At 40.5% G+C, this 27,137-nt stretch overlaps 1 protein-coding gene across 11 annotated transcripts; it reads right to left on the bottom strand.

The window, feature by feature from the left end:
- LOC131231550 (beta-glucosidase 22-like) lies at positions 1-26,890 on the bottom strand. Of its 11 annotated transcripts, none has more exons than XM_058227771.1 (13): positions 26,593-26,873; positions 23,553-23,619; positions 20,483-20,541; positions 19,333-19,408; positions 19,168-19,239; positions 17,222-17,309; positions 15,585-15,840; positions 14,073-14,188; positions 12,931-13,151; positions 6,342-6,370; positions 6,172-6,259; positions 565-652; positions 1-474 (listed from the first exon to the last, which is right to left on the bottom strand). In XM_058227771.1, exons 1-13 carry the CDS (start codon positions 26,719-26,721, stop codon positions 210-212), a joined length of 1,554 nt encoding a protein of 517 aa, XP_058083754.1. In that variant the 5' UTR covers positions 26,722-26,873; the 3' UTR covers positions 1-209. The 11 variants fall into 11 exon arrangements, 10 of the variants coding, with proteins under 10 accessions (XP_058083754.1, XP_058083755.1, XP_058083756.1 ...); XM_058227772.1 differs by having other exon boundaries at positions 23,553-23,616; positions 26,593-26,871; XR_009164430.1 differs by lacking the exon at positions 1-474 and adding an exon at positions 3,718-3,812 and having other exon boundaries at positions 26,593-26,890.
- Between the last annotated feature and the right edge of the window lie 247 nt (positions 26,891-27,137).

The raw sequence follows: 27,137 nt of genomic DNA, 5'->3' as shown, positions 1-27,137 counted from the left end.
TCTCCAACGTAGAAAGTTCTTTTCGGGTCATATTTCAGTTGAATATGGACTGTTGTTTTCTTTCACTTCTAGACCACGATCAATAGGTCAAGATCTTCCAATCGAGATAATTTTCCAGGCATAGTCAATCTGCGGTGGGACACAACAGGCTAACGGTCCGGATTTCCAAACCATGGTCCCTAACATCAGAATGAAAATGCATGTGTACTTTACAAAGAAGCGGACCGCATATCATGAAATCCTAACGCTAGAAAATGAGGAGTTGGAGGTGGGCCACGGGTCTTCTCAATGCTAATCTCATCCCCACCTTTGAGAAACTCCGAATACCAATGGGCAGAGAGCTTGGGGGATCTCTTCAAGTCCTTGTCATCAAAGTCCACGTGATAGAGACCAAACCGATTGTGGTACCCACCTATCAATTCAAAGAGATCCATGAACGACCAGACAAAGTAGCCTCTAGCATCTGAGCCGTTCCTGCCAAAGAAAACCCAAGTTGTAGAAGGTTGAGATGATGAAAGATCTGATGGACCTTTGTATAAAATGACAGATGATATGAAATCATACCTTACGGCATCCAGCAAGCTTCCAACAAACCCCTCTATGTATCTAACCCTGTCTGTGTCGTTCAACGTATCTTTACGCGCTTGGAAACCTAGCCATGTGTAAGATTGTGAGCTTTGTTAGGGTGAAATTCCAAAACTGTCAAAGCCAAATCGATCTCTGCCACGTGTAAAGTCATGGTTGGGTCAGATTGGGAATGATTGAGAGTGGATTTCGGACTGAGTAAACTCTGTGGGGGCCACCATGATGTATGTATCTTATCTACGCTGTCCATCCATTTTTTCGTATCATTTTAGAGGATGAGATCAAAATTGAAGCATATCCAAAGCTCAAGGAGGAATAAGTGGGAATTGAACACCTAACACTGAAAACTTGTTGGGGGCCACAGAGGTTTTGGATCAAGCTGATATTTGTGATTTCCCTTCATCCATGTATCTACGACCCTATGAGCAGGTTGGATGACAAATAAACATCACTGTAGGTGCTAGGAAGGTTTCAACAGTAGACATCATTATCCCCGCTGTTTCTTGTGGTGGTGTCCACTTAGCTTGGATGTGCTTTTGGACAAATTACCTAAAATAAGCTGGTATAACGGATGAACGGCATGGATGAGACACATACTTCACATGTGAGCCCCATGGAGTTTAGCACACTGAGTTACTCATTATGCAATCCGCTCTCTGATTGATTGGGGCCCTTAAACAATCTGCACAGGTGGACTCAGTACCAGGTCATTACTGGTTGGTTGCTCTGTGGACCCCACCATGATGTGTGTGTTTTATCCATGGCATGCATACATTTTTTTCATCTCATTTTAAGGCACTATACGAAAAAATAAGGCAGATCGAAACAATCCCTTAAGAGTAACTTCCGTTAGAAATGTAACTACTGCTTGATAGGACGAGCAAAGGGCTGGCTACTCAAGTGGGCCCAACCATGATATCTATGTGAAATCCACCCCGATCACTAGGTGTGACACCCCTACTAGGCCTAGGGCCCAAAAGTCAGCTCCCACTATGATTCAGATGGACCACACGATTGTAAACAGTTTACAAGGCAATGCCCACCCTCCAAAATGTTTCCTTAGTGTGGCCCATCGGAATTAAGTATGAGCTTGCTTTTGGGCTCAAACCTAAATTTTGGTGTGGCATTTAAGGGTTCAAGTGGATATCATATAATCGTCATAGTGGGCGCCCTATAAAAATCAAGGGTGGATGTCTCCCCCCAATTAGTTCCTTTAGTATGGCCCACTCGACAAGTGAGCCTAATTTATGACACTTCATCTACCGTTGGATTATACATCTAATGATCAAACTGGATTTCGCATACACATTACAGTGGGCCCGATCAAAACTCTAGGGCATATGTCCTTCTTAAAGATTTCCACAGATATATTTAAAAAATGAATTTTATCCGATGCCAACCCTTGATTTTTGACAAGCCCACTGTGATATACATCTACTCCAACTATTAGATGTGTAATCCCTCTGTTAGGCTTGGGGTCAAAAAATCAGGCTAACCTATGATTTCGGTGAGCCACACCAAATCAAATCAGTTGAGAGAGCCGTCCACCCTTAATTTTTACAGAGCCCACCGTGATTACATGAAATCCACTCCAACAATTAGTTGTCAAATTTAAATTTAGGCATCAGCCTAAAATTCAAGTTCATCCATGATTCATTTGCGCCACACAAAGGGAAACAGAATGGAGGGTGAGTGTTGCCTGTACATAGTTTTTAATCGTGCAGTCCACCTAAATCATGGATGGGGTTGATTTGCACCTAGTGATCAGAGTGGATTTCGCATAAACATTACAGTGGGACCACTTGAGCTGCCAACCCCTTTGCTTGCATCTCCCCACCCGAACCACCTTTAATAAATCTAATGCAAGGTACTATGATGATAATTACTTTGATTAATGAGTTAGCTTATTGAATACCCATTGTTAGTGTACATTTTAACTGCTAATTTTTCCTTATCTCACGAATATTTTGTCATAGAGCTAGAAGAAGAGGAGTTTGTTGGAGCCCTCTCTCAACATTACCTATAGTGAGGTGATCCAAACTGTTTAACTAGTGGACCTTAGTGTGGATGGACAATGTTTCAAACATATACTCATCAGAAGACCATAGCCATAGTAGATCCTACTATATGGTCAATCCTTATTGAAAAATAACTCTACCATGTGTAATGTAGCAATATGGCTCTACCATAGTCAGGTTCTTTGATGTAGGAAGTACCACAAATGCGTTCTTTGCATGATAGGACTAAAAGAAGCTCAAATGAAAGTGGAAGTAGTCCGTCAAATTCGGGCCCAGTCCTACGTAGGGCATGACGTAACTAGGCCCCAGGTGCGTCCAAGTCGAAGAAATTCATTCCGGATATGGAGAAATTGTCGTTTGAAGTGTGGATTGTAAATTAGTTGTAACTTTTGATACAGGCATCGTCATGAAATACACAACCTATCGATCTTTATGTAACGATGGTTACAAGGTCAACAAACATGCATAGAAGGTCGATCACCTCCATTTCACAGGAAAACACACGCTTCTAGTTCAAAATTGCAATTTTAGGAAAAATTTATTGTTTTTAGCAATTTTTATTTTTGTCATATATCCTTATTTTTTAGAGTTTTAGGATTTTTGTCTTTTTAGAAATTACTTATAACCATGCTAGGAATCCTTCAATAAGGTTCATCTAGACGTCTCTATTTTTGGCAAATTAGGATTTAAAAGAGTTTTGCTAGAGGTAGGAAATTATGTTTTAGAAGAGTTGTTGTTTTTGGTAAATTAAGATTTGTTTTTTCTTTATAAGTGATGTAATCAAGAAATCATAGACACATTCAAAAAAATACCTCAATTTTCTCTTATTTTCTTATGAACTTAAGAACTCTCTTTGTGAATTCAAGGTTTTAATCACTTGAGGAAGACGGTGATCTTCTTCTCATTATTCCATGCTCTTCCCTACATCAATTGGTATCAGAGGCAGCCTTTTGCTCAATTCTAACAATGGTTTGAGCAATAACTCCACGGACAATGTTCCAAGGGACAATCCTATGACAATGACAGCATTTGAAGCTTTCCAGCGAGAGAATTTGCAGGCCATGCAATGATTGCAAGCGACGATCCACCGTTTGACAAAAGGTTTAGGGCATACTCGTGTTCGTAATGATGAGCTACATGAGATTGGCGATGGAGCTCGCTATCATCATGTTCGTGGTGTGACACCGATACGAATCACAAGCCACCACTCTGATCATGAGAAAGTCTTTGTACAAGCCGAAGGAGAAGATAGATCCGTAGCAGCACAACATCTTTCAAACAAAGTGCACCATGAACCAAAAGATCTGTGATTTGATCATAGATGGTGGTAGTGTGAACATCGTATTAAAGACTATGGTGGAAAAGTTGCAATTGAAGACAGAAATGCACCTCTCTTCATAGATGATTGAATGGATTAAAGAGGTCAACAAAATAAAGGTAACTGAACAATTAGTGTCGTAGACCATTTTACATTAGCAAGTATTATAAGAACGAAATAATGTATGACATAGTTGATATGTAGACTTGTCACATGCTACTTGGTCAACCAAGGCAGTACGATGTTAATGGCACACATTGAGGCTGAAATAATATACTTGTTTTTATTAAATATTGTAGAAAGATTATCCTCACCCCTATAAGAACGGAAAACCAACCCAAAACTTCTAAAGTGGAAGGGTGGTCTCTCATAACCATACGGGATTTCGTCAAATAATCTAAGGAGACAGGAAATCAATGTATTACTTATAAAGAGGAAAGAAGTAGAACCCACGAATATTCTAAAGAAGTTGAAGTGTTGCAAGAGTTCAAAGGGATAATGGCGCCTGATGAACTTCCCAATGAGTTGCTCCCCATACGTTTTATCGAGCACTACATTGATCTTGTCCCAGGGACAAGTCTACCTAATTGTCCACATTATTGGATAAGTCTAAAAGAATGCGTTATCTTGTAGGTGAAAGTGAAGAAACTGATTTATAAGGGTCTAGTGAGGGAAAGCATGAATCTATATGTTGTGCCAACTTTGTTGACACCTAAAAAGTTACAAGAGTCTAATGCCAAATATAAGAAAGAAGGTGTTTGAAGTGTATGATAATGTGCTAATTCACCTGCGCATGGAGAGGTTTCCGACTGAAACTTATAATAAGTTGGTGAATAAGAAGATTTGTCATGTTCCGATCCTCAGGAAAATCAATGATAACGCCTATATTGTTAATCTTCCCGAGGGCATGGAGATCTCACGAGCTTTCAATGTGGCAAACCTGTATGAGTATCATGGGCTAGGTATGTTGAATAACTCGAGGACGAGTTTTTTTCAAGTGGAGATAATTGATGTAGGACATGCCACAAAGGCATTCCTTGCACAGATGGACCAAAAGAAGCCCAAACGAAAGCGGAAGTAATCTATTAGATCTGGGCGCAGTCTCATGTAGGTCATGACGTAATTGGGCCCCAGGTGCGTCCGATTTGAAGAAATTTGTTCTGGCTTCATTTCGGATTGGGAGAAATTGTCGTTTAAAGTGTGGACTGTAAATCAGCCATAAACTTTTGATCAGGCATCGTCACGAAACACAACTTATCTGTCTTTATGTAACGATGGTTCTAGGGTTAACAAACCTATATAACAGGTCACGCACCTCCATTTCGTAGAAAATGCAGGCTTCCGGTTCAAAATTGTGATTTTAGGAAAAAATTTACTATTTTTAGTCAGTTCTTTTTTTATCGTATCTCATTATTTTTGGAGTATTAAGATTTCCATCTTTTTAAAAATTGCTTGTAACCATGCTAGGAATTCTCTGGTAAAATTTATCTAGGCGTTTTTATTTTTGGCAAATTAGGCTTTTAAAGAGTTTTGCTAGAATTAGGAAATTATGCTTTAGAAGAGTCTTGCTATTTTAGGTAAATTAGGGTTTGTTTTTTTTCTTTATAAGTGATGTAATTGAGAAATTAAAAACACATTATTCAATAAAATACCCCAATTTTCTCTCTTATTTTCTTGTGGACTCGAGAACTCTCCTTGTGGATTCAAGGTTTTAATCACTTGAGGAAGACATCGATCTTTTTCTCATTACTTCATACTCCTCCCCGCGTGATTCTTCTGGCTCCACGGTACCGTCCCCCTTCTTTAGTTTTATATTTGTTAATGTACATTTTACCTGTAAGTGATGACACATGAAGATTTATGGCAAGCCAGATTCGAAGAGAATTGTCAAGAGACTAAGACTCATGCAAGGGAGTTTCGAGTTTATCATGGACTGCTTTTTTTACTATATCTTCAAATATCGACCAATGGCTTCTCTTTATTGACTTGATTACTATCAGGAAAGATGATATTTTTTTCTTGCATATGTTAGGATACATTTTATTTTCTTTGTATTTCTTTTCATTTTTGTCAGATTTGATTAGGAATATATTAGCTTTCTTTTTGAGGCCATTCCTCTTGCATAAATTTAGAATTATTCTCAATAAAAAGCTACAAGTAATTATTCAATATTTCAATTTCTCTTTTTCCTACTTCCAAGTTTTTATCAATTACCATTAAGAAAACAGTTTAAAGTAGAAGTACACTAACCATTTTCATGGATATAGATAGGTGGGTTGCCGTAAACTTGCTTGAAATACTCCAACGTTTTTCGAAGACCAGACGGAACAGTTGGGAACTGAGTCCATGTTTTGGTTAGAGAAGTTGTGAAGTTCCTATGCAAAGTAAACTTCTTTCCATAGACAATCTCTTAAGCTTACCTCACCAGGCGGTGCACCGTCTCTCCACACTGCATGAAATGTCAATAAGAGATCAGCTATAGAGCATGTTGTACACTTCCAAATAAATACATATCTCATTGTACTATGTAACATGAAAGTGGGTCCCACCAAGTAGATACTGTGGTCCAAAATTCAGGCTAGACAGAAAGACCAAAGTCCTTTTCACCCATCCAACTTTGTTCCGTACATTAGATCAAGCACACTTGATGAGTGGACTGGCTTATTTTCGATCGGGGCATTAGATCAATGAGCCCATCTGATCAATGGCTCAAGTTTTTCAGAATGTGTCCTTTTGAAGCAAAGAACTGGTCACCCACATGTGCCTGGCCCACAAGTTGCCAGCATGACATTTGTGCGGGACGTACATACCACTTAAACAATACTAGGCCCCATCATGAAGATCGTCACGTGCAAAAATCCAGCCGGTCTGTTCATCATCTGGGCCACACCATTGGAATTAATGGACAACCAACAATCTGATCTGACTCAACATGCACGTGGCCCACCCAATGAGTGGATCAACCTAATTTTCTGGGATGGAAATCTTCATGGAGGGTCCTACCATTTTCATGGTATGGATGTCCTACACAAATAGCATGTTGGTGGGAAAGATGGCAGGATATGTCAAGTTCCAAGCACCAGCAGCTCATAGGTGATCAATTCTCTTTTGAGTACACAGTAGTAAGGCTGTCATAGTGCCGAGCCAGGACCAAGCAAACTCAAAATTTTGAATAGGGCTCACCTCAACCAGTTCAAAATCCAGGCCAAAAGCTGACCCAGACCCGGCCCATTAACTGCCCTACATTAGCAAACCTTTACCATGCATTACTAACATTATAACTTTGAAAAGATTGCGTACAAGTAGCTGCGAGTCATCTCCAGAACTTTGTTGATCAGCTCAGATAAACTTGTAGCTCCACTGAGTTGACTCAGTTCAGTTGCATTCAATGCACAAAACTCAAACTTCACCAACTTGAATTTTTCTATTGACTCAAGAAAGTAGAAAGACCTATTACTATAGAGATCTGCTGCAATACATCCTGACATATTGCTATTTTTTACATTGGGTCATTTTACAATGGTACAGACCAATTATACGATGGACCTCATCGCGTAAAGGAGTGGGTCCGCATTCAAAGGAAAACAGTTAAATGATCAAAGGGTTGAAATATTTCGATATGTCAGATATATATATATATATATATATATATATATATATATATATATATATATATATATATATATATATATATATATATTCTAAATTCATTGATTTCAAGGAGTTCAATGCCTTTCGAAATGCAGTGCATTCTTTTTGCACAATAAAAAAATGGCAAATGCATGTCCACTTTAAGTAAAGCCAACACCCGTAATAACATCGTGAAAGCGTTGGAACCATACCCGAGGTGCCTGTTTGAGGTCGTACAAGGCTTTCTTTAGGCGACATACCTTATTGTCAGGGATTAAAGAGCCAGGAGGAGGTTTCAAATACACGGTTTCTTGGAGATCTCCATGAAGAAAGGCATTTTTCACATCCATCTGAGCAAGTGGCCATGAGTAAACAGAAGATACAGCCAGAAGAGTACGAACAGTTTTCATCTTGGCTACAGGAGTGAAAGTCTCATCATAATCAATTCCATATTCCTGTTTGTATCCCTGAGCGACAAGTCGAGCCTTGTATCGATCTAATGATCCATCAGACTTGAGCTTGACCGAATAGATCCATTTGCTACCAATTAGCTGTTGGTCAGCAGGTCGAGTGACAATGTCCCACGTATGATTATCATCCAATGCTGCAAGTTCTTCTGCCATAGCCTTCTTCCAACAATCATGAGTGGCTGCCTGAGAGTATGAAGTAGGAATAGAAACGGTATCCAAAGTAGCATTCATGGCAGACATAGAGCATATCAACCGATCAGGCGCTCGATGTTCACGAGCGGAATGACGGATCGAGGTAAGTTCGGGATCGACAACAGGTACAGTAGGTTCGGGTTGAGTAATAGGTGGTGGATCTGTACATGGTCGACGTGAGTAAACCTGCAACGGACGAGGGAGAGTACTTGAGGTAAACGGAATTTCTGGAAAGGCAATTAGACCGGGAGAGTTTGGAGTGTGCGGAGGAGGAAGAGATGAATGAAAAGCAATGTGTTCAAGAAAAACAACATGTCGTAAAACTCGAACACGACGAGAAACTGGATCATAACATCGAAAACTCTTCTGAGTTTCCCCAAATCCCAAGTACATACATCTGACTGATTTTGGAGATAGTTTGTTACGTTCACGTGAAGCTAGGTGAACATAACAGATACAACCAAAAACACGAAATGTGGAATATGCAGGAGGTAAGCCGGTGAGAACAGAGTAAGGAGATTTACTGTTCAGAACTTTGGTTGGCATCCGGTTAATCAAGTAGACGGAATGTAACATTGCTTCCGCCCAGAAAGAACGAGGAACACTCATAGCTGTCATCACGGTGTTGGCAGTTTCAACAATATGACGATTTTTTCTTTCAGCCACCCCGTTCTGTTGTGGAGTATCAGAACAGGTCGTTTGATGAATAATCTCATGCCCTTGAAGAAATGTACGAAAATCAGTTGAGAGATATTCCCCCTGAGTCAGAGTGGAGAGTTTGAACTGAAACCCGAAATCGAGTCTCCACCATAGAGTGAAATAACTTGAATTTTTCAAAAACCTGTAACTTCGATTGCAGAAAGTAAATCCAAGTGTAACGTGTGAAATCATCAATGAATATAGCATAATATCGTAACCCAGAGAGAGATATAATTGATGAAGGACCCCAGACATCCGTATGCATAAGTTCAAACATAGAAGATGATTTGGTAGTACTTAGGGAAAATGGAACACACTTACTTTTTGAAAGACAATAGGAAGAACAAGAATAATCCAAATCATTTTCATTAAGAGAAATATTCCCTAACATGCTAGACGAAATTAACTGAAGTAACCGATCGGAATGTGAATGACCCAGGCGAAAGTGCCATAGTTTCCACAATGTATTTGCCGAAGAAATATCTGATGAAGAAGGAGAAAAGAAACAACGAGCCGGAGTGACAGATGGATCAAAATCCAACACGTACAGACGACCATGCCGCTTACCCCTCCCAAGTACCTTCCCCGTCGCCAGATCCTGCACAAAACAACAGTTGGGAAGAAATATGACTAAGCAGTTATTTGATGTGAGTTGACCAACTGAAATTAAATTGGAGGAGATGTTAGGGACATGAAACACATCACGAAGGGTGAACTGGCGATGAGCTAAAGAAGAGAAAGTCAATGATCCAACAGACTGAATAGGTAGTCTAGTGCCATCCGCAGTAGAAATAACCTGATTGCCGGTATAGGGACGAATGTCACGAAGATGGGATATAGCACCGGTCATATGATTGGAAGCACCCGAATCGAAGAACCATGTAGAAGATGGGGATATACCTGACATACCGGCCACAGAAAGGGCCTGAACGATTTGCTGGAGCATCACAGGAGTCAACGGAGATGAAAGACCTTCAGCAGAAACAGTAAATGTAGAATCACTAACAGTTGGCTCGGAAGAAATAGTGGCAGCAGTAACAGAAAGAGCACGACCACGACCACCACGTCCACGGCCGAAAGAAAATGCATATGCACGTGTACGGCAGTCTTGAATACCATGACCAGTTCGTCGACAATAAGCGCACCATTCTTTGCATTGAGCGACAACATGACCCACCTTGTTGTAGCCGCGACAAGTTAAAGGAGAGGAGCCACGTGTTGGTGTAGTGATGGACACACAAGCACCATATCAGATGATCCCGGAGTCGAGGAAGGAAGTGATAGAACTTTCAGTCGTTGTTCCTCAGCCAATAGATCATTAATAACCGAATTCAATGAAGGAGTAGGGCTACGATTCAAGAGAGCAGCCCGACAATGCTCGAATTCCGAACGCAGTTTCATAAGAAATTGGCGAACTTGCGCACTCTCGCACATAGTTTGGAAAATCCTAAAGTCATTAGGAAATATTGGATCCATCAAGGCCATCTCAGTCCAAATTGTGACAATTTTAAAATAAAATGATTGAATATTGTCGTCACCCTGAGTAAGGTTAACGAGATCCTGTTCCAAACGATATGACCGGGCCGCATTACTTTGTTGATAAATTGTCTGAAGAAGCTCCCACATTGCCTTAGCCGTGCGATGAGGTGTGAGGCCAACAGCAATGAACCAATCAACCAAATCGAGAATCCAGGTAATAATCCATCCATTGTTCATTTCACAATCAGCCAATTTATCGGCATCCGTGGAAGTGGGAATAGTAACAGATCCATCAATTAGTCCCCACAAACCACGACCCCTGAAGAAGTTCTGAAAATGGATGGCCCATAGCGAATAGTTGGTACCATCAAAACTACACCTTAGGGCCTCTGTACGTGATGAGTTTTTATCCATTGATCGGAATTAATATAAATCACGCAAAGAGTTGCAGCAGAAGAATGTTTTAGGTGTACCGTACAGCAGGAGATACCCAAGGGGTAGCAGTATCTGGATCTGGCGGAATAGGAACAGAACAGGAGCTCTGGATCTGACGGAATTGCAACAGCAATAGTGGATCTGGATCTGGATAAGCGAGATCCGGCGACGTAGCAGCAACAGCAACAGATTTTCAACAGATCTGGATAGGAGCAACAGATCTGTATGGGGTTGCTGGAACTGAAAGAGAACGAGCAATAGAGGTAACCGGGCGACGCTGGACGAGCAGAGGGGCGACGTTGGACGAGCGGAGGGGCGATCAGACGAGAAGTGGTGGTCGAACGGGCAGGGGGTGGTCGGATCTTCAACAGGGGACGGTCGGACATGCAGGGGGTGGTCGGATCTGCAACAGGGGGCGGTCGGACGAGCAAGGAGTGGTCGGATCTGCAATAGGAGGCGGTCGGACGAGCAGAGAGTAGTCGGATCTGCAACAGGGGGCGCGGGATGAGCAACAGAGGGCGCTGGACGAGCAGAGGGATGGTCGGACGACGCAGCAGGGGTGGTCGGACGACGCAGGGGTGGTCGGATCTGACAGGTGGTGCCAGATTTGGATCAGTGAAGCTCTGATACCATGTAAACCGAGAGGAGCTGAAAGCTTTTGTGTATTTGAGACAACCCAAAGGGGTTGAATATATAGAGATTATAGCATCTATACAAGGAAAGAAATAAAATCAGAATCATCTACCTATGGAAACCAACTATATAAGGTATGCTAGCTATACAAGGCATATTTCAGTCTGTCTAACAATAAAACTAATGTGTAGCTAGAGAAAAGGAAAAAAAAGATTTTTTTTTTCTTCTTAGCAATCCACTATTTTGAACACTATGAACCACCATGAATTGACCAGCCTGAAATTTGGCCAGAAGATCTACATAATGGTCCAGTTGATGGGCGGCTTAGATTTTGCAAACCACATGCCATATTCACTTTATTTTTTCTTGATCACCAGCTAAGCAATCTTGGAATGTAATGATGCTATAGATTATTTGTGTTGCTTCTGATATACTGCTAGCAATATTTATGACAAAGGGCTGTGATTCAATGAATGGCCCCTCCTCTAAGAACCATTTATGGTCCCAGCTTTGGATGGCCACAGACAAAAAAATCCTGGATTGAAAATTCTAAATCCTTTAATAAATGGCCAACGAATAAATGGTTTAGGAAGAAAATTAGAATATATGGCAATGGTTACCATTCAACCATAGAAAGGCCAAATTTTATATCCACAGGATCTTACCATTTAGGAGATGTGGTGCCTGGGCCATCAACAGTGGGCCACATCATGTCATGGATCACTAAAACGTGGGACCTTTATCCAAATTGAAAACCCAAATGAAAGCATATAGATAATTGTGAAAGTGTAAGGGCATAAAAACACATCTAGACGCATAATACAAATAATACAAAACTAACAACCAAGAGAAATCAATAAAGGATTGTGAAAGGTTCTGATGGCTATGGCGAACCCATCGGGGTTTCGGCCAAAGTTTTGCAAAATTGAGGTCCAACTCGGGCCCAAGAAAACCCATTTATGATGTTAATGGGTGGACTTGGCCCCGAAATCAAAAACCCAATTACTAAATGGCTAGGTCTGGGCCCATTGCCACCCCCGCTAATAAGTTCACTACAAGGCCACAACAGGATATAGTTGCACAAGGTGTATAGCGAAGCGGCAACAAATTCAGGTGTGGGAGTGGAAAAGCATTCGTTTCAAAGTATTAGTAAGTATAAACATCTTGGAAGCGGGAGTGGGAGTGGGAGTGGGAGTGGGAGTGGGAGTGTGAGTCTGAAGCGTGATTTGAAGTGGGAGCGACACCTTATTAGAAGGATCGTGCAACTAAGCAATGGGCACCCGCCGAAACTGTTATAAATCCATGGTTATAACCGCTTCTTATTAAGAAAATGCTTTTTTATGATTATTATAATAGAAAATTGAATTTTGAACAAGCATATGGTATTTTAGAAAAATATTCAATTTTTTATTAAAAAGAGAATACCATATTCACTACGACATCCCATTAATGGACCATTATAAAATCATACCTACAAGTTCTGCGAACATGTCTGCTTCATGATCTCTTTCTTCAACCTTCAAACTGTTTGGCTTGTCCGAAACGGACACTGAGGAATAGTGATTTATTCCGAAGAAATCGAACGAATTCATTATTTGCTCAGATTGGTGTTTGGTGAAAGCTGGGATCTTTGAGCCTGCAATCTTCCTCATGGTTTCAGGATAGTCTCCAAAAACTAGTGGGTTGACAAACCTGCAATTAGATAACCTTGAAAAACCATGTGAAAATGCACTTTTGTTTAATGTTAGAACTGACCAGGACATGCAATGGGCCAGGATAGCCCATTGGGCTTCTTTTAGACACACCAATGACTAATAAATAGGCCGTGACAGGAGAAGTTTGAGATAATCTTGTAGAAGCAGATTCCAAGCCATGGCCTATTTTGACTTATATGGGTCATAGTTCTAAAACCCGGTGACTCAACTGAAACTCGGCTGAGTCAACTCGACTCAGCCAGAAAAGGAGTAGGGTCGCCTGACAGTCTCTGCGAGCTCAACTTGGTTCAGACTCGGAATGACTCATCTAGTCGGCTCGCCTACTTGGTCAACTCGACATGACTCAAGTCAACCTCCGGCAATAGTGTCTGGCAGTAGTCCAAGAGCTGCTATGGCAATATTGCTTTGTTTATTTTTATACTCATACTTTTAACTATATATTATAAGTAAAATCTTATTTGCAGTTTAATTATTAAATATCGATGTCAAGTTCAATTGACTCTTCGAGTTGACCTGACCCGACTGCACACCGATTCGAGTCGAGTTTTGAGTTTTTAAATGATGGTATGGTCAGTCATATGCATGCTTCTAAGACTCAGCTACTCAGACCGACTTGTTCATGACTCAGTTGAGTTCATCCAACTCACCTCCTATTCTCCATTTTGATTTGCAATGTCAAACTGGATTGGGTTCGACCAGTCCGAGTTTACTCAAACGTGTTCTACAAGACTCATCCAAGTCTAAAAACATTGGTCATAGGCCTGACTTTTCAAGCCCAAATAATCATCAATCTGGGCAGAGGCCCAACTTTCAGGCCTTAGTAGTAAGTGGGCCAATTGTTGCAGGACCCAAATATGGCCCGACCTGCCCATCCCAATTTTAGATGTTAGAGACATACCAGCCAGTGTAGAAGTCATGAGCTCTTTGAGTTGCATTGATATCCTCTATTGAGTTTGTTGAGGGAAAAAACCAGTAAACAAAGACATTCAAGCCTATAAACCCCTGTTGCTTTGCCTGCATCACCATCATTTAGTTGCATCCAAACACGCCCTGAGTCTAAAAACTTACTGTGTTTTTCCCAAACATTTCTGAACTATATATTAGACAGTGGAAAGAAAATTGCAGGCAGAATATGAGATGGTGGTCAATGACATGGCACGAGTAGCATTCATGTCATTCAATTCCAAACCATCCAATTCACTGTGCCCATTGTGGATTGGTCATGGTGAAAATCGCACTGAAGACATGATCCTAACCGTGGGGATCATTGGTCATCAATTGGACAGTTAAAAAGAAAGAAAGAAAAAAGAGGAAGTCAGTGATCCAAATACGCATAAATAATCTCTAGTATATATAACACAAATAACAACGGACAATTTTATCTGGGCAACTAGCCTTGACAAAAGCATGAACTTCAACAACGTTAGAAGAGATTTCCAATATAGGTGAGGGTATTTAGGAAATTTGCAATATGTGCATGATTATCAACAGAAAACTTAGATTTTACCTGTGCGCCATGAAGACGGCTGATCTAAACCTGTTTGTTTAACCAATTACCTCAGTAATATAAAAGAAATGTGCAATCATTACAAATTACTTTACCTATTTCCCGACAACATTTGCATCTGATTGCCAACTCCCCTATTCGGTTGATCAGTAGTAAATTTGTGATTATGACATTTTTACATTAATGTCAAATCATCATCAAAATACACTAATGTCGCTACTTAGATTCAAGATTTTTATAATAATGCCATGAAAAAAATGCAATCATTATAAATTCTTTATACGTCTACTGAGTACATCTGCATTTGACTGGTATTTTCCTTGTTCGGTTTAGCAATAGTAAATTCGTAATGATGACATTTTTCCTTTCAATTACAAGGACAAATAACAAAACAAACAGGCTATAGAGTTCTTTCTTTGTGAGAGCAGCTCACACCCTTTCTCTCCCTTTCGTGCATGTAGCTTGCACCCCACCCCCGGTGTCGCATGTGCCATACTGTTTACACCCATTTTTGGCACCCTTACGCAGATCGCCTAATCATTGTTTCCACCGTGGTTAAGAAGACAACTGGATTTCCGAATTCAGTCCTACTCAGTCGCCTCAGGGTGGGGGGCACCAACATTCAATCGAACATGGAGTCAAATACAACTCTGGCACACCCGCACTTTCTAATTGCACACGTAAACCAAATACAAGCCTTCGATCACACGTGGCCTTGTATTTGATTGAATTGCGCAAACACCATACCACCAATGTCTACTAGTTGGATAAACCCATTTATAGTAGAGCCATGATTTGGACGGTTTAGGTTGAGTTGCATGTGCCAAAATGATTGCATGCATGCATATGGATGGTCATACTCTATAAAATATCAGTATTTTTTTCTCTATCATATGATAATACCTGGTACTTTTTCTTGTATATTGTGGCCGCAGCTGTATGTGCTAGCAAAATGTTGTGAGCAGCAATGTACGGCTCCAATGTGGAATCGCCACGTGTGCAATTGTGTCCATAAGGGTAGGAGCAGCGTGCGGGTGGGAAATTCGCGGTATCGTAACCTCCAATGGCTAATACATTGGGCTCATTGATAGTGGTCCAGTATAGCACCCTGTCACCAAATTCTCTGAAGCATACTTCTGCATATGCTTTGAAATCTTTCCTACAAACCATATCATGTAAAAAATGAGAAATGCTAACATACTCACATGTGCCACCATGTTGAGTGTGTACTACATCCTAGCCACACGAAAGATAGACCTCGCCATGAAGATCAGCTGATGTGAAAATCAGGAAGATCCACTTATCCAATGGGATACAGCATGGGAAAACAATGAACGGCTGAGGGTGTGATTTAAAGTACACATCTGGCCAGGTTTATGAGTGGATGTCCTGATCTTTCCACAAGGTGATATTCACAGTGGGGTCCACATTTCGGACAGCTCAATTGTCATACATGTGACAAATTGACACGTATTTCCATGGTGGACAAAAATAGCTGTAAGTTTGTGCACTTTGCCTGCTAAATCATGGCAACTCATCTACAGTACACTAGGAATCATGCTCACCGATCCAGACCGTCCAAATTACGACCCCGTCATGGATGAACAAAGGTCAAAAAAATCACTGTCTGGGCAATGTTAACCCTACAATTTTCATCCTAATGGACTACTGAAAAGAGAAAGTCAATGGTCCAAATTCATCGAGCAAATCAAATGCTCCATCAGCTTAAGAATCAACGAATTGGATGGTCTGGATGGATCAGCACGCAGCAAGCTTACATGGATAAATTGCCACGCTTAGTAATAAGTGGAATAGACAGTAAAAACTTCCGAGGACTCACTAAGCTTTTTTTAAAAAAGTGATATGTGAAGTTATTTGATACTCTGGCAGAGTATGATGGATGATGCATTCACATTTACATACGTACATGCGGCATATATGTAACTCAAAGTAAACCATCCAAATCATGGAACCAACCATAAATAGGTTATAACTTAAGAATAATATTAATTGAATGGATGCATTCTCTTATTTATAAAAGTTTTTTCGTTGAATCTGAATCGTCGATTAGTTTTCATTTTGACCATCCATCAAATACCAACTAATCAATCAACAAAGGCACCACTTTGGTAAAAATTGTTATTTTATAAACCATCTAAAGTTAAGCAGGAGTCATGAACTAGGTCACTTTCTTTGAGATAGTGTATCAAGAGATTGAGAAAAAAGTGAATTAGAGCTTGCTCCTGATGTGTATGCACACATCCTAGAGCATGGTGAAAATATTTTTCAATAGCAATTGGTGATGGAATGCTTTATATGCACTCACCACACCTGGTCCACTTTCCATGTAGGTTTATCCTTTCCTTATAGTAAGACATTAAGAGCATTTTCAAAAGGTTTTACAACCTGCAGAAAACATGGAATTATTTTGAAATACACTAAGAGGACCCACAATCTGAACGGTTTAATTCGAGTTACGCATGCCACTATATCAGTTTTTCTCAAATGATATTACGGTCTTAGATGAAATAGAGACCTACACAATCTTTGGGCTTATCCATCCTTCATACTCATCTTCAAGTGCTTGAGGCAGATCATAGTGGACGAGGACAATATGTGGTTGAATTCCTGCAATGTGGAGCATACACCAAATTACACATTACAATATCCAAATTGGTAGTGTATACATTCGATGATCCTGCAGATTATCGTATTATTTGTTCTATAAGTGTATATTTTTCTCTATAAATAATAGGGATGTAAACCCTAACCCTAATTCCATAAAATTTACATGTTGTTCATGTTAAGGCGATGGAGCAATGATATACTCACGTACGATGTACAATTACGTGAAGCCTAGTTCCATTAGGCTTTGTCACGTGCTCTCTTGTGTGGTCAATATAAGGGGAGGACAGGTAGAGAGAAGCATCATTCTTTTGGAGTATTCCTTGGTGAGAGACGCACACACACACAGAAGCCTTGTATTTTTTTTCTCTTGTTTTAATGAAGAAGAAAGGTTTGTATTGCTACCTTATAGACATAAGTATACTGTAGAACCATGTAAATATTTGTGCCTCTGCCTTTTGGGCTTTGATTTGGTTCTTTTTCTTTTGTAGTTTTGCATTGATTGCATCAATGGTATAGTATACTGGTGTTTTTCTACAACAATTCCATGAATTTTACACAAATCAAATGGCCAAAGCTTTTACCTTCAAGAAGATATCTTCAATGGTCCACATTTCATGGGCCACCTTGAAAAATCCAGACCATCAGATGAATATTACCATCCAATCAATAACAAACAAAAGTTTTAGATCAAAGTTTCAATAATCTATGTGAATAGTTCATTTGATAGAGTTCACTTCTCCAACCCAAGACCTCAATGTTGAAATGCACCAACTCTACCATTGACCTCATTATTGTAACATGTCTTGAAGGAACCATTTTGATCAAATCATCATATCCATCCATCTGTGGCTTGGCAAACCCAAGATTGTGAGAGGCCAGTGTTGGGATCACTATTTCCAATAGCACCATGGCATCCTAAGAGTGCCAGTGTGCCCTAAGGACTACATGGGTTTGTCCCTTTGCAAAATCAAAGGCTAAAAGTGCCAAGCATAGGAAGATAAAGAGGCATGAATAATGTTATTGGAACACGTTTGTATGGTAGTTGCTAAAATTGCAGCTGGGTTGGACTGGCCCAAACCCACCTATTTTCACCAGGTTTGGACTGAGCCTGGAGTTCTATGGATTGTTCTTGGCCTGATTTTTGGGCCCAATAAATTAATCAGTTGGGTTTGACCTGGACCCACATCAAACGGAGTTGACCCGTTTATTTGTCCCCCCTAAATTAAGGGACTGACCGAGCACGCAGAAATAAGGGTGGTAATCCGCCCAATAGCCTGCTCGACCCAGCTTTGGGCCGAGCTTGACCTATCAGATTGACCGTGGGCCAAGCAGGTCTCACAGGCATGGCCTAATCAATTTTAGCCCGACCCAATCCGGGCCAGCCCAACCCGACTATATCTAAGTGTTATATCCTACAATCCATCTACAATGCATGCCATTTGTTTCATTCCTCTCAAAAATATCTATTTCTTTATGCATGCATAGCCTACATAATCAACGAAAAGATCATAACAATTCAAGTGAGAAATAGGGATTTGAATAATTTTCTAATCAGACCGGTGAGGTCAGGTTAGGCCTAGGCCCAACCCATTTTGGGCTTGGTTTGGGCCTGTTGTGCAAGGCCCATGCTAGGATTGGGCCCAGCTTGGGCTTGGTTCTCAAGTGTCAGGCCAGGCCAGGGGCCTAGCCTCGCCCGCCTGGCCCAGCCATTGCCACCTATATGCAAAAACCTCAATAAAAATGTTTACAAAGCCGAACCCAACCAGCCGCGTCCAATCAAGCCCAGGCCTAAAAATCAAGAAAAGCCACGACCGTGGTGGGCGCAACAAGAAGCCTGACTATTAGTTACAGACCTTACCATGGCTGATAAGTTCATTGATGAGGTTATTGTAATATTGCAAGCCCTTCAAATTGACGGGCCCCCTTCCATCTGTAACAAAAATGTATGTAAATTAGAACTATAGATTGGTGTAACATCTTTGATTAGAAAGTAAACAAGGGCCGTCAGATTACATGATCATACTTGGGATAAGCCTGGACCAGGAGATGGAGAATTTGTAGGCATCTAGGTGGGTCATCTTCATGAGTTGAACATCTTCCTACATGATTCCCCAGAAAGAAATTTATATGTTTGCATATATTTGTTAAAACTTCTTTGTAAACACGTCAATCCATTTTAAATATACCACGAACGCTAGACCTCCTACTCTAATACCAATTTGATGCAGGACAATTGACCACTGGCTCTAAAAGCTCGAACTGATAGAGCATGGTGAATTAATCCCTTCATCTCATAGCTCAGTCCCCAAATCCATGGGTTAAGTCCTAACCATTGATGTGACGAGAGCTAGTGGTGCTTGCTTCAAGTTTCTTCAAGATTGGAAGATACTAAACTTTCTATCAATGGCTATGAAAGAACGTTTAAAGGAGATAGTCCATATTAAACTGAAAAGAGTTAAATGATCAAAAGATTTAAATATTTTGATTTGAGAGTTTATCTTTTGGATATTCCCTGTCCACAGTAAGGCCCATCATATGAAAGGCTTGGATCATTGAAACATGATCCCAGCTTCAACAGCTACTAGCAAAACTCATTTTTAAAAGGGAAATTTATAAACAAGTATCTATTTAGTATGGTATTTACATACCAATACCTTTTTAAAGAGGTTTTCATTATTCTACCTAATTAATTCAAGTATTCTTGTTAAGCACCTTCCGTGAGATTTCACTAAAGGATTGTTCTATTAAGTCAATTAGTTTAGAGACTTGGGGACTTGGACCGACTTGTTCGACCTTGGGTAAAGTCGACCGAACGAGTCACATTAGACTCAGATGAGTCGAACCAAATTGCCCTATTGTTTTATGGTGATGAACCATTGTTTTATGTCACTTAGTAATACATTTGTAGGCCTGTAATCCAAGAGATAGAAACTTTAATTTTGGAGGCTTTCCAAGAATCCCCCCATCCATGGTAGCACCCATCAAATCAAGGGTCTAGATCACTAAACTACCGGCCCATTTGTATATAGGTGTATTTTGACATTATTATTATTCACATGCTTATGCATTATAGCCTTATAACTCCTCTTGCCTAAGGATTTACATATGAAATATAGTTCAACCACATTTAACAAGGAAAAGAATGAATATGTTTACAGGCAAATAGGATACACCTTGTATTTGTGATATTCGTCGCATGCTACATCTCCAGTGCTTTTGTCAAGCGACCTCCCTAAAATTCAAAATTTGTCCATAGGAATTTAAGAAACAATAAAAGAAGCAACTCTCATTCTAAAATCTAAATGAAGAAAATGGAAGCGATTTTTTTTAAAGATAAAATATGTTATTGAGAAAATATTGAAATTACACATAAAAGGACTATGGTATAGACTAGTAGAATGCACTAGAAGAGACGTGGTAGGAGAGATACAAAGGATTTATGGAGTCGCTACAAGAGTATCTCGGAATCTATAACAAGCTAGAGACCATAGAACCATGATGGTTTAGGATTTTTTTTTTTTTAAATGCGGTTTGACTTGAATAATCCATATGGTCTACATCCATGGATTCCGAGTAAGGGCCTCAGTTATGAAGATGGAATCTGCGAAGCACCTTCCCTACCTGTATAAATGTATGATCTCTACTTTATAGGATTTGGGATTATTGAGATTTTTAAAGGAACATGCGCGACGTCAAACTTGAACCTTACTAGTGTTAATCTTCCAATGTAGGAATTCTCTCCCCTATCTAAGATGAATGAGAGTGGAAAGCTCTCGTGTTAGCCCTAATGTAGGGTTGAGTATATGCACGTCCACAACTAGTGGACCCCACACATTTATATGCATTATGGAATGAGGAAGATGAGAGAGGGTGATCTCTCTCTCTCTCTCTCTCTCTCTCTCTCTCTCTCTCTCTCTCGATCATGCCCATAAGGAGGGGATGTCCAAGCTCTGAGTTAGGTCTCTCTCCCTATTGGGATCTATTTATAAGAAGGAATATTTAGGATTGAAGAGGTGTATAACTTACAAATACTCCACCACCCCACAGTTTTTCTTATGCCCACATTATTAGAATGTTATATAACTATCTTATCCATGCAGGCATGTATATCTAATCCAATCCACTACCATAGCCATCCACCAAAGGCCCATTGCTCATGCCAATCAAGTGGTGGACCATCAAATCTCGGCAATCTGATATCATCAAGTGCAATGGTCAATATCGGGGCTGTAAAAAGGTTGGGTTTGGGGTGAGTTTAGGCAAAACTAGACCCGCCCGTTTACTAAATGGGTCTGGGTCCAAATTTTAGACCCAAAACCTTTTACTAAATGTATGGGTCTAGATTGGGTCTGAGTCAACCTCATCGGACCCATTTATAAATGGGTCTGGGTCTGGGTCTAGTAGAGGGAGATCTACCCAGACCCATTTATAAATAGGTCGAGTTTAACGAGTCTGGTTAAGGGATAACCAGACCCACTTATAAACTTTTGTGGCCATATGAATGTTTCAACAGTGGTCGTTTAATGCCCACTATTTCCTCTGGCGTGGCCCACTTGAGTTTTTAATCCTCCTCATTTTTTGTCTCATGTCCTAAACTGAGCTAGCAAAATGGATGGACAGGGCGGATTTCTCACAAACATCATGGTGGGCCCCACTTAGCATCCCAGTGCAAGAACTTCCTGCAAAAGCCTTTCACATGCAATCCACGTACATCCTAATTCACTAATCCCACTATCTTCGGTCCTTCAATTCGGATTCCGTGGTGCCCCGTATTCTCAGTCGGACATGGGTAGATTTCTCCTTTTTCCATGTTACTTATCAAGGTATACAACCATTTTTACCGGGTTTAAAACTGGGCCCTGGACGGGTATGGATCTGAATGGGTCCCTTGCAACATAGACCAGACCCGCCCATTTACTAAATGGGTTGAATCGGGCCTAACATAAAGGAAACCAGATCCACACCCGTTTAGTAATCGGATCTGTTCTTGGACCCTGACCCATACCATTTAACAAACAGGTCAAGTCTAGGTTGGGTCTAAATGGGTCGGGTTTGGGTAGCCCATCGGGTCCGCTAACCCATTTACATCCCTAGTCAAAATAAATTGTTAAAAACATTTGTAAAGTCTTTTAAAACTATTTTTAAGTGTTGGGTCTGGCAGAAAAACCACTTAATGAACCTTCAATACTTTTGATCCATGGTATAAACAAGTCCTTAGGAAATCAATATTTGCACATGCAAGGATCAATAAGCGCTGATAGATGCACCCAACCACACCCACTTTTATTAGCCATGTAAAGCACATGGCGGGTATAACTCACTTTTAACTACAGTTAATATAGTCCGCCCTTATTCAATTCCTCATCAGATGAAGAATTGCGGGCGGGTATAACTACTAGTCGACTATTACTATAGTCCGCCCTTATTCAATTCCTCATAAGATTCGGAGAACTTGATCCTCACATGTCCTCAAGTATAAGGATTAATAAAATTCTGATGCAACCTCAAGTCAAATCAAGTCCAAGCAAATGAACCCCCAAACTAATGAATTGACATTAATCCACCAATGCAAGTGCCCAACATGTCCAAGCTGAGAACTTGTATCCATGGCATGCAACATGCTCACTCTCATGCGGGCTAGGGCGAAGGCATGCTGACTATAAATCGTGCCCAATGGGGGAAGACTTCCATCCTAACCCAAGCTAGTCCCCTCACATTGGTGACCATATCTATCATTATGCGATGACAATAAACTACAAATTTATCCGAAAACTTGTGATAGTCATGGTATAATAGGATACTAAGATCTATAAACCACAATTCTCCCTTAGTCAATGAATGTTGGCTCCAATCTCAAATTCCCATGGACAACTAACGGAAACACTCCTTTACTTAACCCATATTCATATATGTTTAAGGTACTATAACATATTAACTAATGCATGTTAATCTATCCATTTAGGACCCTTGATCATCATGATTTAGGGTTGATATCATCATAGTCACATCCACGTGGCCAGTGGATTGTGCTCATATTGTTTTTTCATGTCACAATTAATATAACGAATCCCTCCAATGCAGACCCCAAACTCTAAAGGTCTAGAATACCGAAACAATGGGCCTCACTTACACCAATAGTAAACTCCAGTAAACTATACCCATATCCTTGGGTCAAGGATCATATTCAAATGATTCATAGTAGTAGAAAAAGACCAAAAGAAAAAATTGAAATAAGTAACTTACCGGCATGAGCGAATGTGTCCCAGACACTGGGAGTCCTTCCATCCTCAGCTGCTGCCCCTTCAACCTGCTTCGATACATTACCATCAACACCTTATACTTGGAGCAAATGTGGAGTTAGCTGATCCTTGGAGAAAAGAGAAAGAACACCTTTTCCTTTCATAAGATAATCCTTAAATCCATAAGGAGAGAAAAATCTCTAAAAAAGATAAATAAAATTGAAACTATTGATGAAAAGAGATATGTATAATGCAAGTGATGGTCATTAAGCCAAAGAAGCCCCAAACTCTTAATTTGACCCAAAATAGAAACTTTCTAAAATAGTAGAAGAAATTACTATAAATGGTAAAAAGGCATGTAAGCCAACCAAAGCTTGTAAACAACTTCTCATATGACTAAAATAAAAACCTTGGATGACAATTGGACTCTTAAAACCCTAAAAATAGAGAAAATTTAACCAAAAATTAATAAGTCTTAACTTCAAATTCAAATTTGGACCCTTAAAACTTAAAAGGGTTATGCCACACTAGTCTAGTCCGGTGGCTGGATTCCACGGTTGCATCCTTAAATTGATCTAAACCGTTCATGTTCTCAATACCACCTTAGAGAAGTCATATTCATATAGTCATGCTTCTCGGTGATCTTGACCTTTGAATCTTGGACTGGAATACAAGCCATAAAATGTCCATCTTCATGCATAATCGCCCGTTCAACATATATTTTCGTACCATGACTCGAGGTAGTAGATTCCCAAACATGAACGGTTCAAATCATCGTTTACAATGCAATATGGGATTGAAAACTAGCCACCTTACCATACTGTGGTACTGGCCCACCATGCCATGGCAAAAACCAAATGAAAATTATCCGATGGTCCTCTTTCAAAAAACAAGCATAGACTAATCAAATTTTGGGACTGTTAACTTGGCCACACTAAGCTCCACAACTTAGCCGGTCTAATTTGAGTTAATGTATGCCACGTGTGCAATTTGTGAGTGCCTGTGTAGCAAGCGTCATACCCAAGCATAAAATAGCTCAGAAACGATCAAGTGCTGTCAAAGCAATAGAAGTTATGGTGCTCCTAGTTGGACACTTGGACAGTCCAATCAATTAATCCGGAGGTTCACACACATTTCATGGTATACAATATGCAAAATTACACCTCCATATTACAGCGGTCATCAGATTGATAGCCTGTAAATGGACGGTCAAGATTGTTTACAAAAGAACAAGACTAATTAACGATTTGAGCCATCTAATCATTATGGCCCATTATGGATTAATCACAGTTCTAGATAATCGCATTCATTAGAAATACCAAAAGACCTCATTCATAACTTGGTGAACGAGTGGCTACGAAAAAGCATTCCAACATATAAACGGATTAGATCATCCAATCAGTGTGGTTTTCACAAAGTAAACCATAAAAAGCCTGCTGAACCTAATAGAAGGTCCGGATTGATTGATTAGATTTTTCCAAGAATCCTGATGCAACTAGGAGCGTTATAACTTACTGTATCGTGAGAGCACTAGGTCATTTATCCTATCATATTCCAACCAAAACTAATAACCTACACGCAGACTTACAAAAACATGTGGTACCCTACCACCTTTTCCACTAGCATGCCACGTGTGTAATAAATCGGTAACATGAATAAGATAGATCCCACCATGAATACGACTCTTCATGAAAATCAGGTTTATATTCATGCTAGGTGGGTCCAACCTCTGTATTCACTCAGACCGTTGGTCCATTATTCTGAAGTTAAGGACCATTGGATCAGTGAAACAGCCTTATTTTTGTGTCAGACGAACTTCACGGTGGGACATACCATTTTCATGGGTGTGCTGAGATGCCCCTGAGAAATCCACTCCGTCCATTGGTTTCTCAACCTCTTAATAAGACACCACGACATAAATCAGGCAGATTCAAACTCATGCGGGCCAGAGAAGGGAAATGTCAGCCGTTGAAAACTTCCTGGAGCCCACCATGATGCTTATATGCCATCCCAACCGTTCATAATGTTATTAACACTACAATAAGCTGTAAGCATGAATATCATATTGATTCAAAACTTCCATGGACCCAGCAAAGTTTCCAATAGCAGGCGTTCAATCCATGTTGTTTCCTGTCATCTGGCCCACATGAGTTTTTGATCTGCTTATTTCTCGGCGTCCCAGCTTATTGTAAGGTTGAGAAACTAATGGACGGAGTGGATTTTTTAGGAGAATCTATGGGGGGCCCACGTACTTTCGAAGCACGGGAACTTCCTGTGGCCGGAGGCACAGGCATCCGCGTCAGTGAGCGGACTCGACGAGGCCCTGACAGTGGGCCCATCTATGTATGTGTTGCATATCCACGCCGTCCATCAGTTTTTCCAGTTCATTTTAGGGCACAGTTCCAAAAATAACGCAGATCTAAATCTCAAGAGGATCACACAATACGGATTGAGTGCCCACCGTCCATCCAGAAAATACCTTCCAACCTTTCATGTTTATGAAACATCCAACCCGTCCATTAGTTCTTTCCCACCATGAGGATCACCTTACAACTGCTCACCAAGTGGACCATAATTGTATTTATTTCTCAACGGCTAGATCTTTTCTATAGTGTGGCCCACTTCAAGAGTGAAAGGGGCTGATTTTTGCAGAAGGTGATCATCATGGTGGAACCAACCTATTGGAAGGGTTGGATGTCGCACCCAAATGATAAGTTGAAAACCATTCACTGGGTGGACCAACCGGTTGTACCTGAGAACTCGGCTTTAATATACACAGTCATGGATCGATCATGCCCCGAATCCTTCATCCTAGCCGTCCAATTCATTCACTTATTATACCAGCTATCTGCACTCGACTGGAAAAGACCCATGTTGGACGGCTAGAATCTTCCAATATGGAATACTGTGGGGGCATGTCCCATCCATGGCGGCTCGCATCACATGAACGGTCTGGATAACTGAATCATGGGCCCCACAAGTAGAAATTGAGAAACGGAGTACAGGATCAAGTATCCGTCGTACACGAATACATAGATGCGTACCTGATAAGCCGAGGTTCCGGCCCCAAAAACAAAGCCTGGTGGGAATTCATTTCTGCTGAGTTTAGCTTCGTTTCTGCCAAAACCAAATTCCGCTAAATTTAGCAGAAGAAACAGAGAAAAGAGTTTCATGCGACCGAGAGAGAGAGAGTCCTGCTGGAATGTGCTAGAATGTGTGAAGAAAGAGCCCAACACCCCCAGCAGGTTTGCTAGCAAGGCTAGCGCTAGAGCCTTGCTCAATCTGCTCGCCCCTTCTGCCCAATCAGTTGATGATCGAGACGGTTCATCAGGAATTAATCGTTGTCGATAGTATATATGCGGAAGGAAAAAAGACTTGGGAGACGTTGTAGTCCGTGCGGAGTGATTTGGAAACAACGGTAAAGAAAAGCATTTTCTAGTTTACCTTCTTGTGGACCGTTAATCTCTGATAAGTTAAAAGTTTTCTTCGTGGGTAGTGGGTCGTATAAATGCCAAACTTATAGATGAACGGTCTGGATCATCACTGAAAAAATAAATTGATGACGAGCGTTTAGGACACATACATCATT

The sequence above is a fragment of the Magnolia sinica genome, chromosome 17, assembly GCF_029962835.1.
Source record: "Magnolia sinica isolate HGM2019 chromosome 17, MsV1, whole genome shotgun sequence".
Taxonomy (NCBI): Eukaryota; Viridiplantae; Streptophyta; class Magnoliopsida; order Magnoliales; family Magnoliaceae; genus Magnolia; species Magnolia sinica.
The sequence above is the reverse complement of the archived record's forward strand: the minus strand, read 5'-3'. Positions and strand labels throughout refer to the sequence as shown.